The sequence below is a fragment of the Crocuta crocuta genome, unplaced genomic scaffold (assembly GCF_008692635.1).
Source record: "Crocuta crocuta isolate KB4526 unplaced genomic scaffold, BGI_CrCroc_1.0 scaffold30, whole genome shotgun sequence".
Taxonomy (NCBI): domain Eukaryota; kingdom Metazoa; phylum Chordata; class Mammalia; order Carnivora; family Hyaenidae; genus Crocuta; species Crocuta crocuta.
This window is the reverse complement of record NW_027528345.1, coordinates 13,822,253-13,848,509: the sequence shown is the minus strand read 5'-3', so window position 1 is coordinate 13,848,509 and position 26,257 is coordinate 13,822,253. Positions and strand designations below refer to the sequence as shown.

The following is a 26,257-nucleotide window of genomic DNA, read 5'->3' as shown; positions in this document are numbered from 1 at the left end:
GAATCCCTCGAGATAGGAGAGAAATGGTGGGCCTGAGTTTCCATGTCTTCGCCATCCTGGCTTAGCTCTGGGTGACGCGTGGGGAGGGGTACGCACTCGCAGGTGCGGAGGACACGTGTCTCCCATGCCCGACGCCTTCACGGCTCCTTCCTAGAAACCTTTAGGGCGCCCCAGCCTGAGGGTAGCCCCAGGGAATCACTGACCATACTGCGCCCTGATGGCTCCATCCCCCCCGAGGCCACTCTCTCCTCTGCGCTGGGATCTCCCCCGTCAGCCCAGTAAAGACATTGCCTCCACTCTCCGACTCATTTACACTCCACTCACAGCAGAACCTTAAGGCCTCCGGCCTACTTTTACCCCTCAGACAAGGGCTGGAGGGAGGAGGCATGANCCATGCCTGGTGGTGAGAAAGGAGAAAATGCTTTGGGACTCCCTGGGTTCAAACCAGCCACCTTTAAGATGCTTCTGCCATTTCAGGCTGCAGCCTGTGGGCTCAGAAGTCCCAAAGCCTTCCTTCCCGGCCTCCCTCTCCAGCTGCCTGACCTGCCTGGACCCTAAGCCACCGCCACCGGCCCCTCCCTGGCCCAGGGCCCCCGGGGGCACTTTGCGCTTGCGCCTAGAGTTTACGCACTCCCACAAGCACCCAACACCCCTGTGCGAGCCGTCGTCTTTCTTCCCAACTGAGGAGGGAGAGGGGGCCAGGAAGACCTGGTCAAGCTCTAAAGAACCCAGGCCTCTCTTTACCGCAGTTGACTTGCAGCTGGAGGGAATAAAGGGCAGGGAGGGGAGGGCTGGTCAGAGGAGACGAGCTCCCCCATCCTGCTACCTCCCAGCGGCTCCTTCTCTTCTTCTTCACCCTAGCCTGGGAATGCCTGGGGAGGCCTTCCTCCCCTCCCCTTAAAGAGCTCGAACTGCCTCCCGTCCTGGGGAGGAGGATTAGGTAAACGGGAGAAAGGGTCAGAGAGAGAGAAAATGAACTTACAGCGTTCGCCTGGGATTCATTTGCGAAGATGTAACTCTCACCACCATCCCCAGCGCCGTAATCCCCTCTAACTGCCAGGCCCTCTGTCCTAGCATTAAACCTCACCAGCAGCTGCGTGGCTGGACAGTTAAGATTATATATGATGTAAATATATTGTGGGTTTGTCAGCTCTCCCTACACCATAAAACTTGGTTTAATGACATCACGTGGTCCCCCAAGAGCCACTCACGGGCTTGCCTTCGGGCCATTCACATAAATAACCTCCAAAAGTTTCAAACTCCTAAATTCACATAGAAGCCGTGCGTATTTCTCTAATGCTCAGTTACACTAAAAAGCCCTTGTGCTGCTCCTTTGCCCCACCCCCACACCCCCCTTGCAGGGTGGGGAGGGGGGAGAGGGTGGATCCTTATTTATTTATTTATTTACTTACTTATTTCCATAAGGACCTGTCGCCTTCGAGGTCGTGTTGATATTTTTTTCCTCCTATTTTTTTTTTCCTCCTCTCTCCTCTAATTGCTCAGAGTGGGCCGTGTCCCCCTCTTCCCACTCCCCCGGGAAGGTAAGTCACGCTTCTTGCCCTTTTTTCTCGCTGCCAGAGGGGGTGGGCTTCAGGGCAAAGTGGAGAGGCAGGCTCCATGGTCTCCGCTGGGGACCCAGAAGCCCCTCCACTAACTTTCCCAGAGCAATGCCAAACCCCGGTATGTGCAGATTGTTCCAGGAGGCTGGCCGGTGGGAGAACCACCTCAGCCTTCAAAGCAGAAGGCTCCGCTCCGAGAGAAAGCGAGGGCCTGGGCCGAACCTACTCCCAGCGTTAGGGGAGTGCGTCGGAGGCCTCTGGCTAGGTGGTGGCCGCAGACGCCGCTGAAGCAGTGGCTGGGGCCTGGGTGCAGGCCTGCAGACTGACATGAGGGGCGGGGGGCGGGCAGGCGCAGCTGCTGCATCCACCCCGGCCCGGCCAACCTCGGCTAGTCCTCCAGCCCCTCCAGGGAAAGAGAGGCCTGCACCCAGCCCTGCCGGAAGAAGGCATTCAGAGCAAGGTGGGGCCGGTGCGCTCTACCCTGCGGGTCTGAGGAACGCGGGCCCTGGCCTTGGCCAAGGCCCTGGTTCCACCCTTGAGGCGGTGCGTCCCCTGGGGAGGAAGCTCAGGGCCTCGGCAGGCAGCCGGGGATGCTGGGGCGCGTGGTGGCGGGTGCCACGGCCCCTTTCTTAGTTAACTGTTACCCACTGGAGACGCTAGTGCTTCTCCACGCTTCACCGCTCGCCCAATAGTTTTCCTCAGCATGGAGAAAAAATTAAAATAACTCCCTGAAGAAAATTACACATTTTATTTGAGAGAGACAGAGAGTGAGAGAGAAAGAGAGAGAGAGATTGAGAGAAGAGGAGCCGAGTTGGTGCTAGGCTGGGCCGACTGCTGCTGTGTGCGAGTCTGGCCAGAGCGCAGTGCAAACGGAAGGGTATAGAGATAGGTGTAGTTCGATAATCATTTGTCCAGACCTCCTACGTGCTGGGCATGGGGTGAGGAAAGGCTCCTGGGTTNCAGGCACTGGGATGCAGAGAACTCAGTCCTTACAATAAATCCAAGGAGCATCACCATTAATAATCATAAATATTCCCCTTGCCCCTCCCCAGAGTCTCTGCTCCCTTTCCCTCTTGGCTGCTCCTGCGGCCTTCTAGCCCAGCTCCTGAACCACACCCTCCCCCAGTGTGGGGGGCCTAGGCTTGGCTCCAGGAAATCACCCCGTTGTGGGAGGCGGGAGAGGAAATGCAGTAAAGTTTTATGGACCCTTCCCACATTTGTTTCTCCTATAAAGTACTTCCTCCCCCATCCCATCCCTGGAGCCTGGGGCAGAGCAGAGCCTGGGCCTCAGCCAGCCTCGGGCACCACCTGAATTATCTGGCTTCCCCCCCCACCCTCGTCCCTTTAGCCCACCCTCCCCCTCCACACAAAATCCCAGAGACTGAGACAAATGATGGCAAACAGACAGGACTCAGGCACCAGTCTATGCAGCTCCTTTCCCAGCTAATTGTCCTGCGGAGCCTTAGGCCCTAGAAGTGGGGAGGCGGTCTGAAGGTTTCCTGCCAGACAGGTACACTGTAGATTGCCCTCCTTGCTCCTGTCTCCCTCAGTATCCTAAAAAGCTAAGACATGTTTCCTCCAACTCCCCCACACCCCTTTACCAAACAGTACCAACTCTTTCTGAGAATCTTTCTGGGACCAAGTGAGTCCCTGGGCCGAGGGCTCAGCCCTCCCTCTATGTCGGGGGGAGGCCCCTCAGGGACCACCTAGCCGTGGGAGAGATCTTCAGAGGTACCACGGAGCCACCGGTCCCTGCCAATTAGCTCTGGCATGCAGTGGGGCCTGCTGCCGGTCTAGAGGCCTCAGCTCTATCCAGCCAAGGTGGGAATGGGGTGCAGAGGCCTACAAGCCATGGCGGGTCACAGCATGGGAAAAGCCAGTGCAGAGTGCCCAGGTGCCCTCCCCTTTCTCCAGAGGCCCTTCTGGGAAACCGGCGATCTGGAGAGGAGCTCACTTTCACCTTCCTCTTCTCAACACGCCTAGAAGCTCCTAAAAATTCTTTTCAAAAGGAGGCTGAGAGGCTGTGGGCCTCCCCTACACCCCAATGCCTGTTTAGACACTTCTACCCAAAACATGCCCCACACAGAGAGGCACTGCTGCGCCTTTGGTCGTCTTCTCTCTTTGTCTTTATTTGATATGACAAAATATAGTTTCAGGAAAGACCTGGAGTCAATAAATAGTTGGACATCAGCGATGGGGCAGGAGGGCACAGAAAGTCATGGCAGGGACTAGTGGGTAGCCAGGAGCCTCTGGGACTGCTTGCTGGGGTCCAGTGGCAAGGAACCCCAAAAGTTGAGCTAGCTAATGGTCTGCGCGGTGGGGGAGGACCTGAGAGGACATGCAGAGGGCGCAGGCTGGAGAGGTTCCCGGGCTTAGGGATGGGGGAGAAGGTCTGGAGAGCCGAGGGCAACCGAGGGGACCCCAGGCGGACCTGCAGTCATTCCCCCCTTTCATATGCAAATCATTTAAAAACCGAACTAGGCGTTTAGTCGCTACGACGGAGCACCCCGAGTCTGGCGCCCGGGCTCCGCCGGGCACAACCACTCTCGCCAGCCCGCAGCCGCCTGGCCAGCCGAAGCCGGGAACAAAGGAGAGGGGAGGCTGGAGGGTCGGGGCGCGGGGCCTGGGGAGCCCGCAAGGCCGACCTTAATGCCTGCAGGCCGCTCTGGGACTGGAAGCCCGAAAGGCGGCCCAGGCCAGGGTTCCACCGCCCTCTGGGGAGCCCCTGCGGAGCTTGCCCTGGGCCCCCCGGTGCTAAGCAGAGCTGAGGGAACCTGGGGTCGGTGGGGATGCGGAATGCCGAGGAAAAGCGCTTTTGTCTGTGAGGCCCCGGAGCCGGAGGTGCAGCCCCCGCCCTCGCCCCAAAAAATATAGAGAGCGGAAAACCGAAAAGGAAAGGCGCAGGGAGCAAAGCGGACTCAGGGCGCTAGCTGCGGGCCTCCCCGCTGCCTCTAAAGGGCCTCTTTGCTTTTCATTTTGGAATCTTTCTTCCACTTCATCCTGCGGTTCTGGAACCAGATCTTGATCTGTCTCTCGTTGAGACACAAGTTGTTGGCGATCTCTATGCGCCTGCGGCGAGTGAGGTAGCGGTTAAAGTGGAATTCTTTTTCCAGTTCCAGAGTCTGGTAGCGCGTGTAGCTGGTTCGGGACCGCTTGCCGTCCGTCTCTGGAATATAAATCCCCCCGCCCCAAGCCAGGAAGGGGTGAATAGCGTGCAGCGCCCCAGCGTCCCGACCCCAGCCCAGGTCCCCACCCGCGGCCGGAGGGAAGGAGGTGAGCAGGGCAGGAGAGGCCCAGAGGGCCGCAGGCGGGCCCGGCCCGGCCCAGCCTAGCCCCGGGAGAGGCGCCTCCGCCCGGGCAGGAAACTTTCCGCCGCAGCCTTCACTCAGCAGCCGGAGGGGCCGAGGGGGCTGGGGGGAGAGGGAGACCCAGGCTCGGACCGAACAATAAGCACCCTCGAGATCCGAGCACCGNGGTGGGAGGGAGGGGGCCGCGGGGGGCTCCCTGCTCTGGAGCCCCGCGCTCCTCACCCTTCAGATCCCTCTATTTTTTTAACTCCCTCCCTCTCCCCCAAAAATTGAATATTGCCTTTTATACACGTTTTGTTCCTATGATCCAATTATGTCGTCGTAAATTTGGGCGCACACAGCCTCTAAGCCTTTTAGTGGACAGTTTTACGAGCCATTGATGCCTGGATCGTAAAATTTATGGCCGCAGGTTTTTTTTCTTTATTTGCCCCGCATGGCCTATAAAACCCAGGCGGACCCGAGCGCGCAAAATGAAGTCCTAAAGTTTACCGTGGCTCATGTGCAGTTTGGTCATCCACGGGTAAATCTGTGGCGGGGCCGGTGGCTGGCTCAGTCCGGCGGGCTGCCCTGTCTGCGCCTGCTCCTCTTTGATCTCCCCACTGCTCTTAGCTCGCTCCTCCAGCGCTGGGCGAGCCGCCTTCTGACTGTACATCCCGGGGTTCAGAGGAGCCGCTTCATCTCTGCCCAGAGCGTGTCCCGGAGCGGCCGCGGCGCTGCAGGCGGGGCGGTCGGGGTGAGCCCGGGGGTTGGCAGCCATGTCTACCCCGTGGAGAGAGTTGGAAGGCGCAGGCGGTGGGAAAGTGATGCTTAAGTCCAATCCACCGTAGCAGTACCTGGATGCCTGCACCTCTGAGGCCGATCCATAGTTCCCACAAGTTTGCATGTTATAGGCAGGGATATTGGGGCTCTGCTTATAGAATGAATTGGCTACGTAGGAGCTCATGGCGGGGAGGGCCCAAAAAAAATTTCTGCACCCTTTTTGATTAAGGGTGATTTGTGACTCTTTGAAGTTGAGGGGTTTTTTGTTCTCCAAAGTGCACAATTTATAGGTGGAGATATCTCTTTCTTTATCCTATGCGCTCTTCCCAAATAAGGGAGCCTTAAATAGAGTCACGTGACTGGAGCGGCCACTCATAAATTTGGCTTGATGACCTCCGGGAGGTTAGTGATGGAAGCCGGCGAAACGCATCTTGATATGTTGGCAAAGCCCAACCAAGGGGGAGAGGGAGTGAGAGAGAAAGAGCGAGAGAAGGGGGAGAAAAAAAATGGTTCTTGGAATTGGGGGGTAGCCGGGACAACGAGCCCACAGCGACACCTGGTGCCTACTTGGAGGAATTGCATCCTGGCTTGTCGGCTCGCCTTCAGACCGCTGGATTTTCTACCCTGTAGAGGAGAAGCTGGTTGTTGCTGCAACAAACCCTTGAAATGGCCTTTTAAATTGTATTTAGTTTTAAGAAAAGATGAGGCCTCGTTTAGGATGCAAAAACTAAGGGATATCCCTGTCCTCCCCTCCCCCAGAGCCTTTCAAGCTTCAAAAATGGCTGAAGGAAGGAGATTGGGGGAGGGGGGGAGTTGCTGCCCTGGCTGGAGACCTCAGGGGATTTATCTCAGTTTCTCTAAACTAAGTGTCGAAGTCCCTCTCTTTGGAGGCCCCAAGATCCTTCTACTGCTGAGGAGGTGACTGTCAGCATGTGGAAGTGAACCCAGTCCTTGGAGAGGTGGATAGGGTGTCCAGAGAAGGAAGGGTCCTGGGTGGGCAGAACTAGATGGGGGGAGGGTCACGAAGCTGAGAGTCGTGGGAATTCTGGGATGAGCCTGGAAGGTGAGGATCCAGGGGCAGTTGAGTAGACCTCACCATGTTGGGACCCCCGAGTGGCAACAAGACAATTCTCTCTCTCTCTCTCTCTCTCGCGTGTGTGTGTGTGTGTGTGTGTGTGTGTGTGTATTTTACCAGACACAATGGGCTTGGAGGACTGCTCTGTATCCATGTGTATGATCCTCACGTGGTACCTTTGCCAGATATTTGAGATAGAAAATAGATGTTAATTGAGGGCATGGAGAAGCAAGATTCAAGCTTCCGCAAATGTATGAGCACGGCAGAGGAAAAGGCCTCTGGAACAGGTTTTCCAGGGACCTAGATGCAGAAGGTCCACAGGAGAGCAATTTCTGAGCTCTCTGGAGGCTTGTAAAGGACCTGGCTGAAGGTGGGGGAGGCGGGCAGGTCAGGCGCCTGGGCAACCTTCACAGCCTGCGGCCAGGGGCTCCGCAGNCGGGGAGCTGGAAGATCTGGAAAACTCTGGCGGATTTTTTCCCTCCGGGAGACCCCTCACTACCTCGCCCCCTAGGTCCACTCAGGTTTCTCTGTCTGGGCTTAAGGAGAGAAGGCCTGAGCTGGGGAAGGGTTAGGGTAGGGTCTGGCTGCGCTCCTCACCCGCCGAGTTTGAGGGCAGAAGAAGAAGGAAGGAAGCAGACGGGGACTGGGGCTGTGAGGAAGCAGGAATTTTGTCCCAGCCCTGTCAGGAGTCCCAGAGCAGGCTCAGTTTCCAGGCTTTCTTTTTCGAGATGTCCTTGAATCGCTCAGTCCCTGCGGAAGGGCTCAAATCCCGCGGTCTTCTCTTTCCCCTCGGCTCTCCGCCTCCGCCACGTTTCGCAACAGTCGGCCTGGCGCGGGCCCGGGGGGGCTGCTCGCGCGGCGCCCCCCTCCTCACTCCCGGGGGCGGACGGGAGAGGCCCTGGGGCCTGGAGGACGCTGCTCTTCTGGCCCCTGGGGGCTCGGGGTTCAGAAGCCGAGGACCCCAGACGACCACAGGCCGGAAGAAAGGCCTGTGTGCGGCTGGAGACCAATCCGAGCAACCGGGGCTTCTCCCNGTTCCGAGGGGAGGCCCAGAGAGGCCTCCCCGCCCCCCCAGCACGTTCACCGGGAGAACGGGGAGGCCCCGGCTCTGCGCGCCCAGCTCCCGGGGAAGGCGAGCGCAAGGGTCTGGGGGCTTGCAGGCGGCGGGCAGACGCTGGAGCGCTGGGAGCCGGCTGCAACTTTCACCCCAGGCCGGCGGGCGAGCGAATCCACAGAAATCCCAATATAAACTTTTAAAAATAATATCAGTTTTATTAAATATTCGAGAACGGATCCAGAGGTCGGATTTGTACAGGAGGGTAACACGAGGGGATTTTTTTTAATTTATTTTTTTTTCTCCTACTGGCTAAACAAACGTCATTCACTTTTTTTTCTCTCTTTTTGTAATTTTCCCTCTTTTTTTCCCCTTTTAAGATGGGATTGAAACACGGACGGTGCTAAACATAAATATAAATACAGAGACCACAAATACAGCTAAAAATATTCACACAGAAACGGTCACAGTTTGTAATATGCCATAATGACCCCCAGGATTCTTTAAATACAATTTGCCTGGGCTGGGCATTTCCTGGGGCAGAGGGGCCGGGCAGGGGCTGCGGGGAGGCCCTGGGGGTTGCTGTGGGGCCACGACGTGCTCTCCTTGGGCCTCCCGCCCTCCCTNGGGGGTGGGGGCGCCGAGGGGGTGGGAGGCCAAGTCCTCATTTGAAGGGAGGTCTGTGGAGCTGAAGCGAGGTTCAGGGACGGAGCCCCCAAGGCCTGGGGGCGGGGGCGCGGGAAGGGGCCTGCAGAGGAGCCGAGAAACGAGCTAGCGAGGGAGCAAAGAGGAGGAGGCGCGTGGTGAAAGAGAGTTTGTGCGGTGAGGGAGGGGGGGTCCAGAGTTGACTTTCAGGTCCATATTTGACTCCCTAATTTTGTGTTAGGGAGTCAAAACACATCAGTTGTGCCAGTGATAAATACAGAGGGTGTGATTAGGAGGGAATTGGAGGGGGGGCAAGGGAGAAGGAGAGAGTGGGGTGGCAGGGACAGTTCTGGTCACTCTTTCTGCTTCTCCTCTTCTGTCTCTTCCCGCTTTTCCTCTTTTCCGCCCAGGCTGTCGGCCGCGGCCCCTCCGCCGCCCCCTGAGAGCGTGGACGTGAGATTAGATTCTTTTTTCCACTTCATCCGGCGGTTCTGGAACCAGATTTTGATCTGTCGCTCGGTCAGGCAGAGCGCGTTGGCGATCTCGATGCGCCGGCGCCGCGTTAGGTAGCGATTGAAGTGAAATTCCTTCTCCAGTTCCAGGGTCTGGTACCGCGAGTAGATCTGGCGACCGCGCCTCCGGTCCGCTCCATAGCCGACCCCTAGAGATCCGGGCACAAAACACACTAAAAACGATCAGCAAGGCATCCTCCGCAGACCGTTTAGCCTAGCAAAGTCCTGACCCTCCCAACTTGGCCAGCAGCTAACGGGCCCCCTCAGACTCCAGCCCTTCTCCCTTTCGCCCTGCCCCACCCCCACTGGGGGTACAGCCAGGTTCCCAACTTCATTCACTTCCCCCACCACATGTGGGTGGGTGAGTGTCCCAAAGAAAAGAGGGGGGGGCACAAGAACCAGGCAGAAAGCTGTAAGTCTACAAACTGGGTTTTGAAAAATCCCCAACACTGGGGATGAGGGCCCCATTTCTCAAGGGCTGGGCTCCCCCACTTCCCCCAGCACCCTAGCTCTTTGGAAACTTCTCCCCACTTCTCTGCCTCCTACTCTCCCCCTCCTTTCTCCTCAGCCTGACTCGACTTTGGGGGGCTCCCCCACCCTGTGCCCCCTCCCCTCATACCCTGCCCTGTTCCTGCCCCCTCAGCTTGCCTTGGAGCCCTCCAATGCCTCAGGGGCCGAGGGGGCCAGGCCCCTGCGAGCAGGCGGGAGGCGAGCAGAGGGGGCAGAAGAGGGGGCCCTGTCTCGGCGTCGGCGAGGAGACGAGCGTGATTGTTTTTATGGGGCCATAAAAAACTCTCTCCGCCCGTTCTTCTAGGGAAGCCGGTCATAAAGCCAGTTCAGTTTATTTAATTTATATCTCGGAGCTGTAAAACTCACCACTGTGCGAATTCATTCGCTGCATCCAGGGGTAAATCTGGATACTGGCTTTCTGGTCCTGGGGCGCAGTCCTGCCCTGCTCAGAACTAAAATCCTGAGCGATTGAGGTCTGTGTGTTATGTCCTAAGGTGTTTTGTCTGCAGTTTGAGAGCATGTCTTTCTCCTGGTAAAAGGAATTAGATCCATAGTCATACGGCCCCCGGCTGGAACTGAACACGACATTCTCCTGTGGCGAATAAAAGGGAGTCGAGTAGATCCGGTTCTGGGCAACGGCTGCTCCATAGGTCGAGAAATGCCTCACTGGATCATAGGCGGTGGAATTGAGGGCGACGTTGGGGAGGACGTCCTGGCCCCCGGCGAGGTGGCAGGATAAGGAAGGGTTCGTGAAGTAGGAATTCATCCCTTTGCCTTTACCTGGTCGGGCTATGATTTCTTTAATATTTATTTCTGTCTCCAGTTTGTACTCGGAACTAGATGGTTATAGGGACGGCTCCAATCCAGGACAGACAAAATGACAAAGTCAGCTGACCCTCTTCCAGCCAATCGCAAGCCAGATGTCAAGAAGGGGGAAAAAAATCGCTTCTGCTTCTGTTGATTCCCTAGTTGAGACTAAGTGTGTGCTTTGAAAGTAAGACTTGGATTTCTTTTAAAAATATATATGTTGGGGAACTGATTTGGAGGTGAGGGAAGGGTGAACAGGCGTTAGCAGGGCCTTGGGGCCCAGGAAAGAGGCGCTACACTGCTAGGAAATCTCTCAGCCCCAGCTAACTTTACTGCGCTGTGGCTACAGCCAGGGCTGGAGAGGTCCCTCTATTTTTCGATCTGATTTCATCTTTTATCTCTTCCCCCTTCTAAAAGTACACTCTGATTTCTCCATGGGAGGAGCCCCTTCCCAGGTCAGGGGGGAATCCCCAGAAATCCTGCAGGAAATCCTGGTTTGACCCTCCATGGAGTGAGTCCTCATCACTAAACCAGTATTCCACTCTCCCCCCCCAATTAAAAAATCAGAAGTAGAAAGCAACTCCATAAAACGTGGTGCTCAGAGGAAGGAGAATGTGGCTGATAGTCCTAGGTATAAGGGGGATGTAGGGAGTAAGTCAGTCTAAAGGGGAAAGGATGAGACTTCAGGATACAGTGGCGGAGCTGAAGTGGGCAAAGGGGCCATGCATCTGCTTTCCTCTTCCTCTTAGCCCCCTTCTGCCTCTCAGAACCCCCCTTCTGGGGGCAACTCTTGCAGCATTTTGGCCTAAAAGGGAAAATGTGTGAGAATACAATAGAAAGAGAGAGAGAAAGGAGTAAAAGGTGGGAGAGAGAGAGAGAGAGACAGAAAGGAAAAAAGGAAGAAGAAAGAACTCTGAGAATCTTTCTAGACACATCAACTCCTGTTTATGTTGGTGAGAATTTATGATTTGGAGCCAGCGAGGGCCGGTGGGGTAATTCACATAAGATCCAGGCAGACAGAGAAGGCTGGTGGGGGTCTGAAGGACAGTCAGCGTCTTGCAGGCTCAAGCCCCTACACAGGTCAGAAGCCCCCTGCGCCTGCCAAGGGAGGCACCCCTGGACCTGAGCTCTGGGGCTTGGGAGATTCCAGAAAAGGGCTCCTGGGGAGTTCTCACTCAAGGGCCAGCCACACCTGGCGGAGCCGGGCCTCTGAGCAGCCCCTACCCCCATTTTCTTTCCACCTTGGGGCCGAGAAAAAGGAAGAGAAGGTTAGGAAAAGGCAGCTGAGCACGAGCCGCAGTGGGCGAACTGAAACAGCGGAAGGTGTGCAGATGTGGATTTTCTCCTGATTAATCCAAACTTCATTTGATATCGTGACATAGGCTGAAAATGCTTTGAGTTGACAAAGAGGGGGCGGTGGGGCTGGCGAAGGCAGCAGTGTAAGCTCATATTTTCTCTTCACCATTTTGGGGGGGGGGGGGCTATAACAAGAACCCGGATGTCGCCGGATTTTATGATCTTTTCCTTCTGTGTAACAAAGCGGAGTAATCAATGGGTAGCAATAAAGCCATAAACGGGACTATGCTGGGAAAAAACCCGTTTATTCATCTTCTGTAACGTTAAGGTTTCCCTGGAGTGTCGCTAGGGGGGAAAAATAAAGTTTCGAACCCAAAAGCAGACAGTGTGTAGGAGCTGGTGGAGACAGCATGTTAGTTAATACATGAGCCTCGTTAGGGGATTGAAGAGTCTTCCTGTCTGACAATTTGTGCTGGCTCTTAAAAATACAGCCCCAACCCTTCAGAAAGGAGGGACATTTGTTGGTATTTAAAAGGGTGAAGGGAAAGGTCCCTATATTATCAAGGTTCCCCCTTGTCGACCATACTTTTCTTCTACCCAAGGAGATAAAAGTGAAAAGGTAGAGGAGGGTTCCAAAGTAAGGGAGAGATTGTGAGAGGGGGTTGTCTCACAATTTGGGGGTGACATGCCAGGTACATAAACACACCAGCGTGTCTTGCTTTTTGCTCTAGAATCCAGCTGTCCTCAAATTCATGGCATGCCTGGACAGAGGTTTTCCAACAGCTGGCTGGGGCTCCAGGCCCCCTGGAGGGCAAAGAGGTAGAGTGAGAAAGAACTGGGGGGGGGGCGGGGGGGGGACCCAAGGGGCTGAGCTAAGAAACAAGTCAGTGCACCCCTGGACACAAGTGGCGGCTCCCAGAGTTCCCAGCCTCCTTTCTGCCCTAAGGGTAGCAGTGTAACACATAGAACAGACCGGAAGAGAGAGTAAATTCCCTCCTCCTCTCCCCCCATTTCAGAGAGAGATTGCTAGAGGGATAAATCATGTCAGTGATATTTCCTTCAAGATATTAAATTGTTGCAATGTACAACAAATTGAATGATGGAAGATAGGATGTCTTAATGAGGTTTCGTTTTCAATGAGTGTTGATTTTCTATATATTTTTAAATCTCTTTTATGGGTGGGGGGGGTGGGGGGAAGAAAGGACCTTGGAAGAAAGAAGGGTCTCCTGGGGAAGCATGTGCTATACAGCTCCCCAGCAAGGATGCCTGGGTTTCCTTGAGCCCCTCCTAAACAAAGTCTGGAGGGGAGAGGGGCCCCAAAGTTGGGGATAGTCTCATTTGGGGCCTAAAAGCAGTGGGCGCGGGGGTGGGCGACCTGAGGAGCAGAATGTAAGTCTCAACCCCGGAAAGTTAAGTGTTTTATTACGTCCCTAAACAGAGGGCAGAGACTGAAAGGTCTCGCCGATTTATAATGAACAGAAACCAGCTGCTGGGGGAAAAAAGGCAGAAATGCTAGAAGGGGGAGAGGAGGGGAAGCAGAAATACAAATAAATTCCCCCACTGCTTAGAGATTTTTCAGCAAAATTAATTTCCAACATACTCTCCCCCATTACCTTCCATTCCTGAGAAAAGCAGCCTTCTTCTTTCAGTTAGATCTTTAATTATGCAGCTGAAATTTGCTGGAAGGATTCGCTCCAAGGGGGGAGAGCAGGTCAGATGAGCCCGATCTTCCCTCCACTGGATTATATTTTCCTTTTCTCATCTTACGTTAATTTTCTTTTTTTGGCGAAACAGTGACTGTCTATGGGGGGAGAGCTGGAACTTGGGTTTTTCTAAATATATTTATATTTTCCTGTTAAATTTGTCTGAAAACAATTATGGAAACTCATCAGCAGAAGCAAGAACAGATGTTTTATTAAAACTGCAGTTGAGCTCTGTAAATATGCACAAGTCCTGGGAGGGGTGGGGGGGGGGAGGACTTGTTCTTTGTTTCTATAAAACAAGCCTAGAGCAATCAGAGAACACCCCCATCAGGCCCGCAGGTCTCCGAGTTGCTCTGCCCCTTGGGCCTCCGGAATCAGGCATTCCGAGGGGGTTTGGCGGCGGCGAGAACAGATTTTCGCTTTCGGAGCTGTAATTAGTGGATTCCAAAACAGAATTCAAAATACACAGCACAGGAATAAAGGGGGAACGCTGCCGCTCGCTGCTCCAGTCTCCCCATCTCCCCAGTCCAAAACACATGCTTTTCATGAGCACTAATTATAGGAGAGAGACTTACTGCAGGCGCCACGGGCCTGCATGGGGGGCAGTCAGGGGCCTGGAGTCCCAGAGGCTAAGGGGTGCTTTGGAGGCTGGGCACTTGAAGGTTTCTCAGAAGGAGTCAAGCGCTCCTACCCCAGCCTTAACCTGCTCCAGGCCAGGCGCTGGGGGCCGATGCAGCTCTGAACCGGGGAGAGGATGGGTGTGACTGGACTCTGGCTGGGAAGGGGTTCGTGGGCAGGCCTCCTCTTGTCCGCCTTTGCATTCCACTCCGCTCTAGGAAATCTATTAATTTCTTGGGGAAGGGTATCTGAAGGGAGAGGGATGAGGTCTGGAATTTTTAATGGGGGACAGCCTTTTCCAGAGGTCCTGGGTTAGTTTGTGTTCTGCCAGTCATCTCTCTCTGCCTAGATCCCCCCACTTCTGCTCGGATGTCTGTGACTCACCCAGCCTTGCACACAGACGCACACACTCCCTTGCTGGCTGCCCGCGCGCCACAACTATAGCTCGCGCCTCCGGAGGCTGCTCAAGGACCTGGACACCGGGGCCGCAGGATTCAGCGCTCGGCCTGGGCGCGCGCGGCTGCCCCGAAACCTCTGCAGCTGCCGGACCCACCCCGGCCAGTTCTCAATTTTGAGACCAGGGGGAGGAGCAGTTGCCCCACCAGCCCCTTCTGTGCCACTGAGCAAGGGCTGAAATCCCTCTTGCAGAGAAAGCCCAGCTTCAATAATTGTTCAGCTCACCTTACAATCGCACTGTTTGGTTAAGGCTTTGCTGTTCTAGAGCGATTGCTCGGTTGGCCCGACTGGCTTCTGATCAGATTTCTTTACACTTAAACATTAAAAAATAAATCCTGCCCCAAATGTCTAGTGTTTTGCGTCTAAGTTCCTTTGATCTCCCACTGAATCCAGAGCCAAAGGATTGCAAAGAGGGTCTCCAAGTCCGCCTGAGAACCTGAATGCGGGCGACCTGGGTCCGCTTGGGGACACCAAAGCAGAGCTCACCCAAGAAGCCTCCAGTTTCTCGCAGATATGCTGAGGGAAGCTATCTGGGCGCATACCTCCCCATGCACACGTACGCACACTGCATTCCAAAACAGAATGTTCCTCCTGCTTTCAAAGTTCAGGCGTGGAGACACTTGGAGAAAGGCGAAATGTGACACATCCAACCCAGAAATGGATCCCATTTGGGGGTGCTGATATTCTGGGGACAGGGCCCAGGCTGGCCAGCTGAATGGCGTTGGGGGTCAGCAGGGAGGAGGGAAAGAGGAAGGGGCCAGATGGGACATGCCAAGTGCCTGAGAACTGCCCCCAAACACCTCTGAGGCCTGGCCTGGCAATTCCTCTTTTGAGCTAAGGGGTTGAGAGGCCGCGCAGGCTGCTTTTGCTTTATTTGCAATTAAGCAGAGGAGAAAGGCACATGGAGAGCCACTGCTAACTCACATCCTATTTTCTCTCCTCCCTCTCTCTTTCCAGATTTCTTACTGACCTCTCTTTACCACCACTCCACTCGGCAGACACAGGCTCCCACAATGCCATTTGTTTAGCTTCTCAATTCACTTCACTAACTGAAGGTTAAAAAGGAAAACAGATCCCAAGCATCTCTGTCCCATCCCACTCAGCCCTGAGCCCCTGTGAGCTCCCTTTGGAAGAAATCATTTCTGGCTTTGGGGGGGCCTGACCTCCCCCCCCCCCCCCCCAAGTCCCACCTCTGCCCCCAAGCAGCCGAATACCAGCTGAGGAGAGGGCCTTTGGATACAGTATCTCATCCCCACTGGGCATGGGGAGGGAACCCAGATGCTGAGTGACATTTCAGAGAGGAAAAGCAAGTGGCCCAGTTTGGCCCAGGAGGAAGAGTGAAAATCTGAAATATTAAGAATATGTTTGCCCCCCAGAATGGATCCCAAAGGATCCCCAACTTCCCGGCTTCTGGTATACCCCTCCCCACCAAGCACTGCTCAGACCCACTTTGGAGGTTTATGAGCATTATAAAATTCAGGAGCATGGCATTTATGACGTCACAGTGAGTTGTCATGAGGAAATTGTAAATGTCATACAAGTTATATACAGTAGGAGTTTTTGGGGGGGGTGCCCTGCCTCTCCTCACTTTTTTTTTTTCCTTTTCCCTTTTCCCCTGGCGTTAAGTTCTCCCACTTGAAAATAAAATGTTATTATGTTCTGGAACAATAAGCCAACAATGAAACATCGTCCTCATCTCCCTATAAATAATTTTATCCTTTATTGTTTGCAGATCTGAGAACCATTTAATCTGCACTGGTGAAAAGAGAGAGGGAGACGGGGAGGGGGGGAATTAATTTCAGAATCGAGAATATTACTTACTTGGATGCTACTCTTTTAGATTTGATAGCCAGGAGCAAAATTAGAGGCGAACAGCGGCCTCTCCGACTCTACACCTGGCGGGATTGGAGATTTATAGGATCTTTAGCAAAGGGGCAATTTAATTTTGTAGGATTTGCTTAAATTCACTGCTATTTTGGGGGGCTGAGGAGAAGGGAGGGCGAGGGGAGAGTGACATGCTTTATCTAGTTTTATGAATCCGCCAACATTACCCTGATTTAAAACCCAACAACCTGTGTCTCAAGGAAAACTCTTGCAGAAAGGAGTGGAGGAGTGGGGTAGGGGGGGCTCAGCTTCCTCAATGACTGTGGCCCCCTTAACCAAGCAGTTGCCAGGGGGAAAAAAGAAAAGCCGGAGGCGAGGGGAGGGCAGCTCTAAGTCCCTCCACCACCAGGACACCCGGAGGTTTATGGTGTCCCCACAATTCCCCCAACCCTATAAACAGCTGCCCTATTTTAGGACGATTTCTGCTTCGTCCCCTGGGAAAGAGAGAGAGAGAGGGAGGGAGGAGGTGATGGCTGGAGCAGGGTGCCGGAAAGGGGAGGGAGCAGAGGGTAGCGCCGCACTTTGTTCTCCTGGGTGAGTTTGCTGGTTTGGCGGGTTTCTGACGCAGGGTGGCAGCAGACAAAACAAGTAAACAACTCACAGACACAATAAACAGGGGCGGCTGCAGCCACAGCGGCAGAGGCCGGGGGGCCCGCGGAAGGGGCACAGTTTGGGGGTAATGTCACCCCAGCACCCACGGGTGGCGGAGGCCCAAAGGCCCAAGGCTGCCCCCAGCGCCGGCAGGAGAAGGTGGAAGAAGGCTGCAAGCCTCGGCACCCGGCACCCGCAGCACCCGCAGCGTGTCTGGACAGGAAAGTCTTGGGAAGAACCTGATTGCCGAGGGAGTGGAGGAAAGCCCCACTAGACCCTTTCCTGTTTTTACCTTCTTTCGGGAGCTTTTCACGGACATTTATATTTCTCCCCTGCTCTGTCTTTTCGCGGCCCCAGAAGGGAGAAAGGCTAAGAAAGGAGGCTGTTCATCGCCAGCCCCGGGCCACACTCAGTGCTCCAGGCCCACAGGCAGCTGGACCCCGCTTCTTCTCTGGCACTGCCCGGTTAGCCTTCTCCCCTGGGCTCCGGGAGACGAGAGAATGAAAACGAAATCTCACCAGTAACCAGATCTGGGTATTTGGGAAGTGTGGAGAGCCCCTAATCTGCCCCCCAGACAACGCAGGCAAATCTGGGGTCCGGTGAGCAGGGGCAGAGCGGGGATAAATGTCCATCACACCCCTAACCCGTTCTGTCTCGCATTCTCCACCAGCCTTTCAAACAGCTGCCCCAGACGACTTCCCAGAAGCCACTTTATGAAGCCCTCGGAGCCCCTTCGCTGTCCCAGCAAGGCTTCAAGCACCAGGGCCTAGCCGACCGCTCAGAACTGCTCAAACGTCCACTTTAGCCACGAAAACACAGAAAGAATTTCCCACAAAACTCTCACTTTCAGCACAACAGCGTTCCCCTGGTAAACAGCCTCTGAGTTGGGGAAGTTTGGGGGGAGGTGTGGAGAGAAAGCCGAAGGGATTCAATATTTCCCTGGCCCAGCTGCTTGGACCATGAAGGCAATAAGGTCTGAGAAAGCCTTTGTGGCATCCGTCGGTTACTGGAACCCGCATACTCCGATTCCAGCACGCCCACATTTCCAGGAGAGCACGCCCAGAGGTCCTTCTTGGTGCACCCAGTGCCTCCTTGAGCCCAATCCCATCTAACAAAATTTTGCATGCACATAAAACGGTGTTTGAGCGAGTATAAGCATGGTAATACACAATTAACCACTGAGGAAACATGAGTCTGTATATATTCATGGATAAGTCAGAGCCTGTACATTTGAGCCTGTATATATAATAAGTGTATAAAGCTACCAAGCCCGGTTTTGGAACACACCAGCCAACCCAACAAGGCCACCTTCTCCAAACAAGGGTGCATTCTTCGTGGGGATCACAAGTGTCAGACCCAGGGAGAGAAAGGGTTTGCTCTGCCCATTTCTCCTTAGCTAGGAACTGGTGCATGAAATACAGTCCATGGCAGGGCTGACAAAGCCTGGAAGGGGCAGGCCTGAGGTGCCCAAAGAGGGGCCCTGGGCTCCAGGGAGCGTTGTCAGAACCTGACCCACAGATGCAGTGCCTCTGCCCAGCCTTCGCCCTGGGCGTGTGCGGAGTCCCTGAGCCAGATTCTATTCTCAGCCGCCCTGGCTATTATTAGAGAATCACACCAGCACCTTCCTGCACTAAGGACCACGTTTACAGGGCATCTGGCCTGTGAGGAGGCTGAGGGTTGCCACTGGTGGCCCTTCTGGTGCTTCTGTTTGAGCACCAGGAGGGAGAGAAAGAAGGGAAAGAAAATCGAAAGTAAGGAGGGAAGGAAGGGGCTGGCGTTTGGGGTTGGATTTTTCCCCTGGCCAGACTAGAAAACTGGAAAACCAGGATCAGTCACTGCTGCGAAGCTTTCTCTGCATCCCTCTGTCTCACGAGGAGGATCTAGGGGGTGAAGGACTGGGGGCCCTGCAGGACCCTAGCCAGGAAGGGACAGAAAAAATTGATTAAATATCAATTGATAAAAATATCATATAAGGACACCTCAGGATGCGGCCGTTAACCCGTCACCCATGAGCCCAACACCCTGAAATTTCGCCAGCAGCACATCTGTTTAGATCCCTGTGGGCCGAGATAAATACCCCAGCCTTACCCAGGCCCAGCCCTCCGGAGGGAGGGGGCCCCTCTAATATCCCAGGTGAATCCCCACTGTCCTGAGGGGCCTTCTCCGGAAACTGTTTTCGTCGGGGGCGAACAAAGGAGACTTGTGCCCCCCCTCCACAGTCGGTGCGCCCATCGGCGGGGGCGGAGGGGGGGGGCAGACAGCGGGGGCAGACAAAATACACGCGAAAGAGAGAAATAGAGGCCTCACCGGTCGGCGGTTCCCACATTACGCCAGGAGAAACGCTCCCATTTTCAGGCCTCCAGGGCCCCTCCATGGGCCCACTGCACTCCCCTTGCCCTTCTCAGGTCCCACCGACACGGGGCCGCGCTGCCGCGGCCTGGTTACCCGGGGCGTGAGCCCCAGGGCNGTCGGATATGAAACGGGAATTTTGGGGGGGCAGGAGAGGAAGGGAAGGGGATTGTGGGGGGAGGGGAGAAAAGATTCACCATCAACTCGGACCCAAGGGGGTTGATTTGAATGCAGTCGAATTATTTTTAAGAATTTGATAAAAACAGGTTCTTCCTCCCACCCCCGACCCCCAGGCGACGGGTCAGGGTTTAAACAGGAAATCGAGGAGCGTTCCCCTCCCCCACTCGGCTTGGCGGAGAAGCCCAGTCGCGCCTCGAGAGAGGACTGGAGGTGGGGGGCAGCTCTTAGCTCGGATCGAAGGTGAGTCTGGCCCCCAGACTCTCAAACCTCTCCAGGAATATGCGCTTCCCCTCCCCCAGCGCCGGGGTGTGTCCGCCGGGGTGTGTAAGCGTTTGTGTGTGCATCGCCCTTTATAAACAGAAGCTCACACATATAGAGGCCGCCTCGGACCCTGGCCAGGCAGCAGGGCGGGGTCATATATCAAACTGCAACACATTCAGGGCCACGTACATTTGGAAGAAATTAAGCCACTGTGTTATGAAACCATATGTGTCGGGTTAAGACCATACAACACGCCATTAGCACCAATTATTAGAAAGATCCCGAGCGCCCAGGACCCTCCGGGCCGCCCAATTCTGACGTCCCTACCCCAGGAGCCAGCCGCGCCTGGGGTCCTCACTGCCTCCAGGCACCCAAGAAGCCCCGCCAGCGAGACCTAGGCCTGTCCCCACCCAGCCTGGGGCCTTCCCAACTCCCACCTCCGCCCCAGACTAGGCAGATCCTAGCTCAGAGAAGCCAGGCGAGGGGGGTGAAGCAGCCCAGTGGGTATTCCTGGTGCGGTGGCCGCGGGAGGGGGTGGGGGACGCAGGGCCGGGTGAGAGAAGGCAGATTGGCCCCTTTTCTCCAAGCACAAGATGGCNGGGGTGGGGGCGGGAGCTGGGGGTGGGCAGACGCACTCCCCTCCGCTGACGCGCACCAGCCAACAGCCTCCCCCTTAATTGCCAATTAACAGGCCCCGCCGTCAGCTTAGCAGCGCTCTCTTCCTGCTCCGCAGCCCGGCCCTGGGCCCGCACTGCGCATGTGTGAGCTCTAGCGGCGGCGCTCTCCGGGAGGGAGGGGGCTCCGAGCAAGGAGGGGGCGCCGGAAAGTTTGTTTGGGGGTTGGGGGGCTGACTTCGCTCCGGGGGCCATGGTCACAGCCTACAGGTTCCCTCTCTTGCCCTGGAGTTTGAGCTTCCCGGCCCCCTCCATCCCAGTCCCATTAGCCAAGAGGCCGCAGATCTATAATAGGTAAGGGCAGGGTGGGCATAAGGCAGCGGTCAGCGCACTAGACCCCGGCCTTGAGCCCCACGGGCTCAGTCCTCTTGCCCCCCGACCCCCAACTTCGGCGCACAGTGACATCAGGACAACACACTTCCCACACTACCATATTACGGCTTAACCNCACCCGCACGCCCACCCTCTCGCCAGCCCCCCTCTCCTCTCTAACCAAGACAAGCCGCTGCTGTCCTTATCTTGAAACCGCCACCCAGCTACGGACCATTAGTTACATATTTGAACCAATAAGGAAACACTTACCGGGCGCTGCTGTCACTCTCCCTCTCCCTCTCTCTCTCTGCCTCTCTCTCTCTCCCACTCTTTCTTTCTCGTCTTCCCTTATTCTGTGCCGCTGCCGAGCCTGTCTCAGCTCCACACACATATGTACACTTTAGATAAATGTAAAAATAAAAAAGAATAGTCCCAATGATGAAAAAGCCAAATAAAATTAAGGAGAGTTGCAAGAAGGGGGCAGGAGGGAAAGGTGGGGAGGGGAGGGGCGGAGGCGTCTGCAGCTCCCTGTCTCAACTCCTGCCCCCGCAGGCCTCCTGCCCCTTGGGGGGCTAGAGGATCGGGAAGGGAGAGAGAGGTGCCCCCAACTCCTGCCCTTCCCCCCCCATCTTCCCTCCCCAGGTGCCCCCAGTTTCCGGCAACTCCACCTGGGAGAAAAAAAATTAAATGGGGGGAGAAAATAATTATTAATCAGATTAATAAAAAAAATATACTGGTAATGAAAGGAGCGCCCAGCGCAGGTTTCCCTGGCAATGGTTAGGCTCTTACAGGGAGGACTGTTCTGCGGAGCGCTCCGAACGGACAAACCACAATAAAAAGTTCACGTTCATGGATGGAATCCACATGACTTCTTGTGGCCAATCCAACTTGTGAGTCGATCGTAAACTTTTATTACTCAGCTGTAAATTTTCTGCAAACAACCGGGAATGCGATGCATTTGTGTAGCGTGTGCAAATGGGCGCCGCGGTCGCCATGTTTACNGGCCCGGCAGCTCCAGGCTAGCGCAGAAAGGGCAAAGGAGGGACGCGAGAGGAGGCGAGGAAGGATTCTGGCGCTGAGTCGGCCGCCTCCCTTTGCCATACCAAATTTTAAATATTTTTCTTAATAAATGGGGTATTAAGGTTGGATCTGGGGGAAGCGAAGCTTTGCAAAGCGTTGTGGCATTGGTGGAGCAGTGACGGGTGACGCGATTGAGCAGGGATGCGCTTCCTACTCTTACCGGTTTTTTTCTATCAAGAGAACAACATCCTTCCCAGTGGGGAGCCCCGGCAGCCCCCCACTCCACCCTAGACGGGAACAGGAGGGACACGCCCGCTGAAGCCTCCCAACCAAGCCTGACTTGGCCGTGGTCTGAAGAGCGAGGGTTTAGACCCGTACTGGGCAGCCCTGCGGAGGCAGCAGGAGGGGTGAGAGTTGGGGGCCGCCTCCAGCACCCCCAAAGAGCCTGTCGTCCTCAGGCTCCTTTCTCAGAGAAAATGACATTTTTCCTTCAAACATTTTTCCTAAAAGACTATCCCTAGTGGCAACTGTCCTCAATTCCCAGGTTCAGATGGCAGCTTATTCCCAATCATTTTAGAATTAAAAATAAAATGAAGGTCCAAGATCTTGGTTCCCACGTTTGTTTATCTTTTTCTCCTTTGAGTGTAAGGCAGTTTGAAGCCTTTTCTGTCTTGTCAGGTGACCCACACCCACCTGCCTTTTTCAGAAAAATTCTGGTGCCCCAACAGCTGGAATACACCTTGGAGGCCAGGAAACAAGAAACTTATCCTTCCCCAAATCCCACCTTCTGTGCTAAGTTCCAAGCACCCAAGGTGTCCCCCACCTTTCTCCAGACCCCTAATTTTGGCGATGAGTCCAATGTGGGGGAGCCCAGGATAAATTCCCCCATAGAGATCATTTGCCGACCAGTCGCAGCAGCCCAGCCACAGCCCATACACTCTGCACCAGCTGGAGATCTGAAGGCCCAGAGCTCTCCCCTCCATGGCGCTTGGAGCTGGCACGGGGACTTCCAGGGCTGGGTGCCCCACCCCAACCCATGGGGGGTCCCTCGTCCCCTCCCCAAACTTCCTCCCTCAGTAAGGGAAGCAGTTCCCTCAGCCGGATGCAGAGACCTAGTTTCTTTTACAAACCCACCCATAAATTTTATAACAGGTAGTTAAAAATTACGACGAGGAAGCCCTGGGCCAGCTTTTCACAATGGGCCACTGGGAGAATGGGACAGCGCTGCCGCCGCTCACCGGAAATTTTACTTCTAGTCTGTGGCCCAACCTGTCCCGAGTTCACTCTAATTGGGGCGAGGTAACTTTCTGCAGCCGCCAAGCAGCCAGTGGGGAAGCTCATTTGAGGAAGATGAGGCTAGGGAAGGCCAGTCAACTCTCTCATCCCAGGGTCCCCCCCCCAAAGCCCTTTAGAGCACTCACTGCTCCCCTCACCCCCCCCCCAGGTCCCCTGCAGGCCCACACCTCCCTTGGCCTCTGCAATGAAATGGGAGGGGAGATAAAATGCCTAAAATTAAAAAAAAAAAAAATCCAGAGAAACGAATTTACCCCCCAACTTAATAGCTGCATTATCCCGTCTCTACGGCTGAGATTAGAATAATAAATTCAAGGCGAAATGAGCGAGATGCTTCAACTCAGCATTTCGAAAGATACTATTTTTCACAAATCACAAATAGCTTTCGGAAGCCACTTTGATTGGCTAATAAAAAAGTAAAGAATGGGAGAAAGTCCTATCTGCTGCAGCCGAATGGTCCCCATTCCGGTAATGGGACGGCGGGAGCGTTTGGGAGGACGCGTTTCTAAAGAGAGCGCATCCCGCTCACAATTAAGTTCCCCCATAAAACGGGTTTTACCTCCTTTTCTCTCCAAACGAGAAAAAAGAGGCGGTGGGCAGAGGGGTGGGGGAGCGGGTGCTGCACGGAGGGGCGGCTGGAGCTCTCACGGTCTGGCCCACCCGAGGCTTTGCGTCTCGAGCGATGCCGGGCGCCAGACGCACCCCGCCCTCCGACGCCCGGCTTGGGGCCACGGGCATTGCTGAGCAGTCCAGGGGGTGAATGGGGCATTGGGTGTGCGGGAAATTCGGCAAGGTTCTTCGGAGCCACTTAGTGGAGGGTTCAAGCAACTTGGCTACGGGGCCGGCGATGTTTATTAAAAGCAATCATAATTACACATAAAAAAATGAAAACAGCCCGCGGCCGGCCCTCGGAGTCTGGAAGGGGCGCCCTTGGGAAGGCCTGAGGTCGGAGCGAAACGCTGTTTTATCGGGTCTCCCCGGTGGGCAGCCGGTGCCTCCCACAGCAAACGGGGTTACCTGGCTGGCGCAGCGGCTCGCAGCAGGGACCCCAAGTTTCGAAAGATTTCCCCCAGAGCTGTTCCCCGCTGTTCCCCGCTGCCTGCAGCCTATGCTTCTAATCGGCAGCCTCTCTCCGGCCGCAGGAGTCCCCTATCAAGGATGCCTGACCCAATCCTGTATTTAAGACCACTTTGCGTGGGGGCCAGGGACCCAGATGCGGGTGGAATTATACAAAACCAGCAGTCAGCCTGGGCCTAAGTATGGGGAAATAATTGACTAGGACAGAGAGGGAGAGAGAGAGAGAGAGAGAGAGAGAGAGAGAGAGAGAGAGATGTGGTCTCAAAAATATTTCAGTCTTTGGGGGGATCTGGTTTTAAGGACCAGAAGATCCCATCTCCTTCTCTTTCCCCCTTCTCCTGACTGAGTCAGAAGACTTGTATCTCTGGAATTTGGTGTTACCTCACCAGAATCTTACTGGCATAAACAGATTTCTCTGTCTAGGACGCTCTACGGAGGAGTGAGAGACCCCTTTGCCCCCTGAGTCCCTTAGCCTTCAACTCCTTATTTGGGGGAATGAGGAGTCCAGTGAAGACTCTCCTTACCCTGTTGTGGCCGGGCTGGAGGACTGTCCACTCAGCAGGTCCATCCTCCCCACCCCCCAGGCCAATGGCCCACACTATAAGGTCAGGTCAGACCGCCCAATTGCCAAGGTGAAGCCAGGGGCCAGTTTGAAACAGCCAGAACAGAGGCTGGAGTAGATGCTAGCAGCCTGGGTGACAGTAATAGCTCTGTGCTGGCAGAATTTGAATATCAGACCATGGACCCAGGCTGCTGGGTGTACCAGCTCACTCACCTCCCCCTTCTTCTTTCCTCTCCCTCACCCCAAGGCTTCAGCTTCCTCCTCCCCACCTCTAGCCATCTTCCTCCAGCCAAGTCCTCCAGGCTGCCTTGAGCCTCATATTCTTCCCACCCTGTTCACTGTTCTAGTGCTGGGTGCTGGGTGCCCAGGGTTGGCCACGAGGGGCACGTGGAGATCAGAAAGGACCCCCCTGCCTCATCCTTAGCCCCTGGAAGGAAAGGGCCTAGCTGTGGGAGGGGCATGGGGACAGATTCTTTGTCTGGGCCCAGCCCAGAGGCTGAGGAGGAGGAAGGTGAGTAAGTGGGGAGCCGCTTTCTTCCCATTGGGACCCAGAAACCCACTGTGTTTGCAGCCAAGTTTCTCCCAAGAGCACACTTGGAGCAAACTGCTCTTCTTCCTCCTCCTCGACACCTCCCCCACCTTTCACCTGCCCTCCCAGCCCAGACTACCCTCTCCACTCCTAGGCGCCTCTCCACGTGAGCTCCCCCACCCCACAGATCAGTGGCAGAGACCTTTTCCACAGGCTTGGCAGAGGAGGATAAGGAGGGAAGGAGGAGAACAGAATTGGGGGGGAGGGGGTGTTGGGAAAAGAGCAAGTCATTCCAGCTTCAGATATGTTTTTCTCCTTTTTTTTTTTTTTTATTATGACTCACGTATACAATACAAAGTACTTGGACCAGGAACAGGGCTGCCGGGACACAAAATCTACATTCATAGCTGGACATAAAGACAAATGACCAAAAATTATTATTATAGATATATTTTAACGTTTTTTTTTTCTTTCGAGCACATTGCATAAACAGAGAATTCAAGACAGAGTTAACTATACATTCAGTGCAATTTAGCTCTACTCTACTGGGGTTNTTTGTTGTTGGGGTTTTTCTTAGTGAAATAAGCAGCAACAAACGACAACAAAACCGCATTACGAATACTCTCAAAGCAGGATTTCTCTCTATAGGTAGTGATAAAATACGTCGGAGGTTTCCTTCTTTTTTTTTTTAATTTTAATTTTTTTCTCTTTTTTTCTTGCATATTAGGACTTTCAAAAATGTCTTTATTTTTTCAAGATTATTGCAGGTTCCCTTTAGGTAGTATGTTAAAGATTTATTATCAGTATTATTATTATTATTATTATTATCATCATTCTTATTATTTTCATGAGTATGGTGATTTCTGAGCACTAATACTAGTACAGCTCAGAGGAAGCTGGGCCCAACGACAGAAATCAGACAGCGAAGGGGAGGAAGGCATGGGCCCGAGTGACCATGGGATGGCTAGGTAGGATTTTAACGGCGGCTGCAGGCTCCTATCTACCCCGAGGGGAGGGGGGAGGGGAGAGACCCGCAACTCCTTCAGGTTTCCATCAGGTTTCTAGAGAAAGTCAAGGGGGTNTTCTTTTTTTTTTTTTTTTTTTTTTTTTTTTTTTTACCATTTCTTTAAACATTTCCCTTTCCTTCCCTTCCTTCCTTCACTTTTCTTTCTTCTCCTTTGGAAAAAATAAAAAGTAAATCGAAGACACTAACCCTAGCATAA

The 26,257-nt window shown here is 54.4% G+C and overlaps 2 protein-coding genes across 4 annotated transcripts; both read right to left on the bottom strand.

Moving 5' to 3' along the window:
* Window positions 1–4,510: 4,510 nt before the first annotated feature.
* HOXC5 (homeobox C5) lies at window positions 4,511–5,810 on the bottom strand. The gene is made up of 2 exons (XM_077753629.1): window positions 5,357–5,810; window positions 4,511–4,725 (listed from the first exon to the last, which is right to left on the bottom strand). The coding sequence occupies exons 1-2, from the start codon at window positions 5,808–5,810 to the stop codon at window positions 4,511–4,513; spliced, it is 669 nt and encodes a 222-aa protein (XP_077609755.1).
* A 2,578-nt stretch (window positions 5,811–8,388) lies between these two features.
* On the bottom strand, window positions 8,389–21,084 carry HOXC6 (homeobox C6). 3 transcript variants are annotated; one of them, XM_077753627.1, is made up of 3 exons: window positions 20,824–21,084; window positions 9,789–10,014; window positions 8,389–9,061 (listed from the first exon to the last, which is right to left on the bottom strand). In XM_077753627.1, exons 2-3 carry the CDS (start codon window positions 9,940–9,942, stop codon window positions 8,754–8,756), a joined length of 462 nt encoding a protein of 153 aa, XP_077609753.1. In that variant the 5' UTR covers window positions 9,943–10,014; window positions 20,824–21,084; the 3' UTR covers window positions 8,389–8,753. The 3 variants fall into 3 exon arrangements, with proteins under 3 accessions (XP_077609753.1, XP_077609754.1, XP_077609752.1); XM_077753628.1 differs by having other exon boundaries at window positions 9,789–9,951; XM_077753626.1 differs by lacking the exon at window positions 20,824–21,084 and having other exon boundaries at window positions 9,789–12,286.
* Between the last annotated feature and the right edge of the window lie 5,173 nt (window positions 21,085–26,257).

Excerpts from the sequence above, each read along its gene's own strand:
- HOXC5 (XM_077753629.1), bottom strand. The coding sequence starts at position 5,810 with ATGAGCTCCTACGTAGCCAATTCATTCTATAAGCAGAGCCCCAATATC. Across the intron at positions 4,726-5,356 it reads CAAACTGCACATGAGCCACG|AGACGGACGGCAAGCGGTCC; the intron begins GTAAACTTTAGG and ends TTTATATTCCAG.
- HOXC6 (XM_077753626.1), bottom strand. The coding sequence starts at position 10,188 with ATGAATTCCTACTTCACGAACCCTTCCTTATCCTGCCACCTCGCCGGG. Across the intron at positions 9,062-9,788 it reads GCGAATGAATTCGCACAGTG|GGGTCGGCTATGGAGCGGAC; the intron begins GTGAGTTTTACA and ends CCGGATCTCTAG.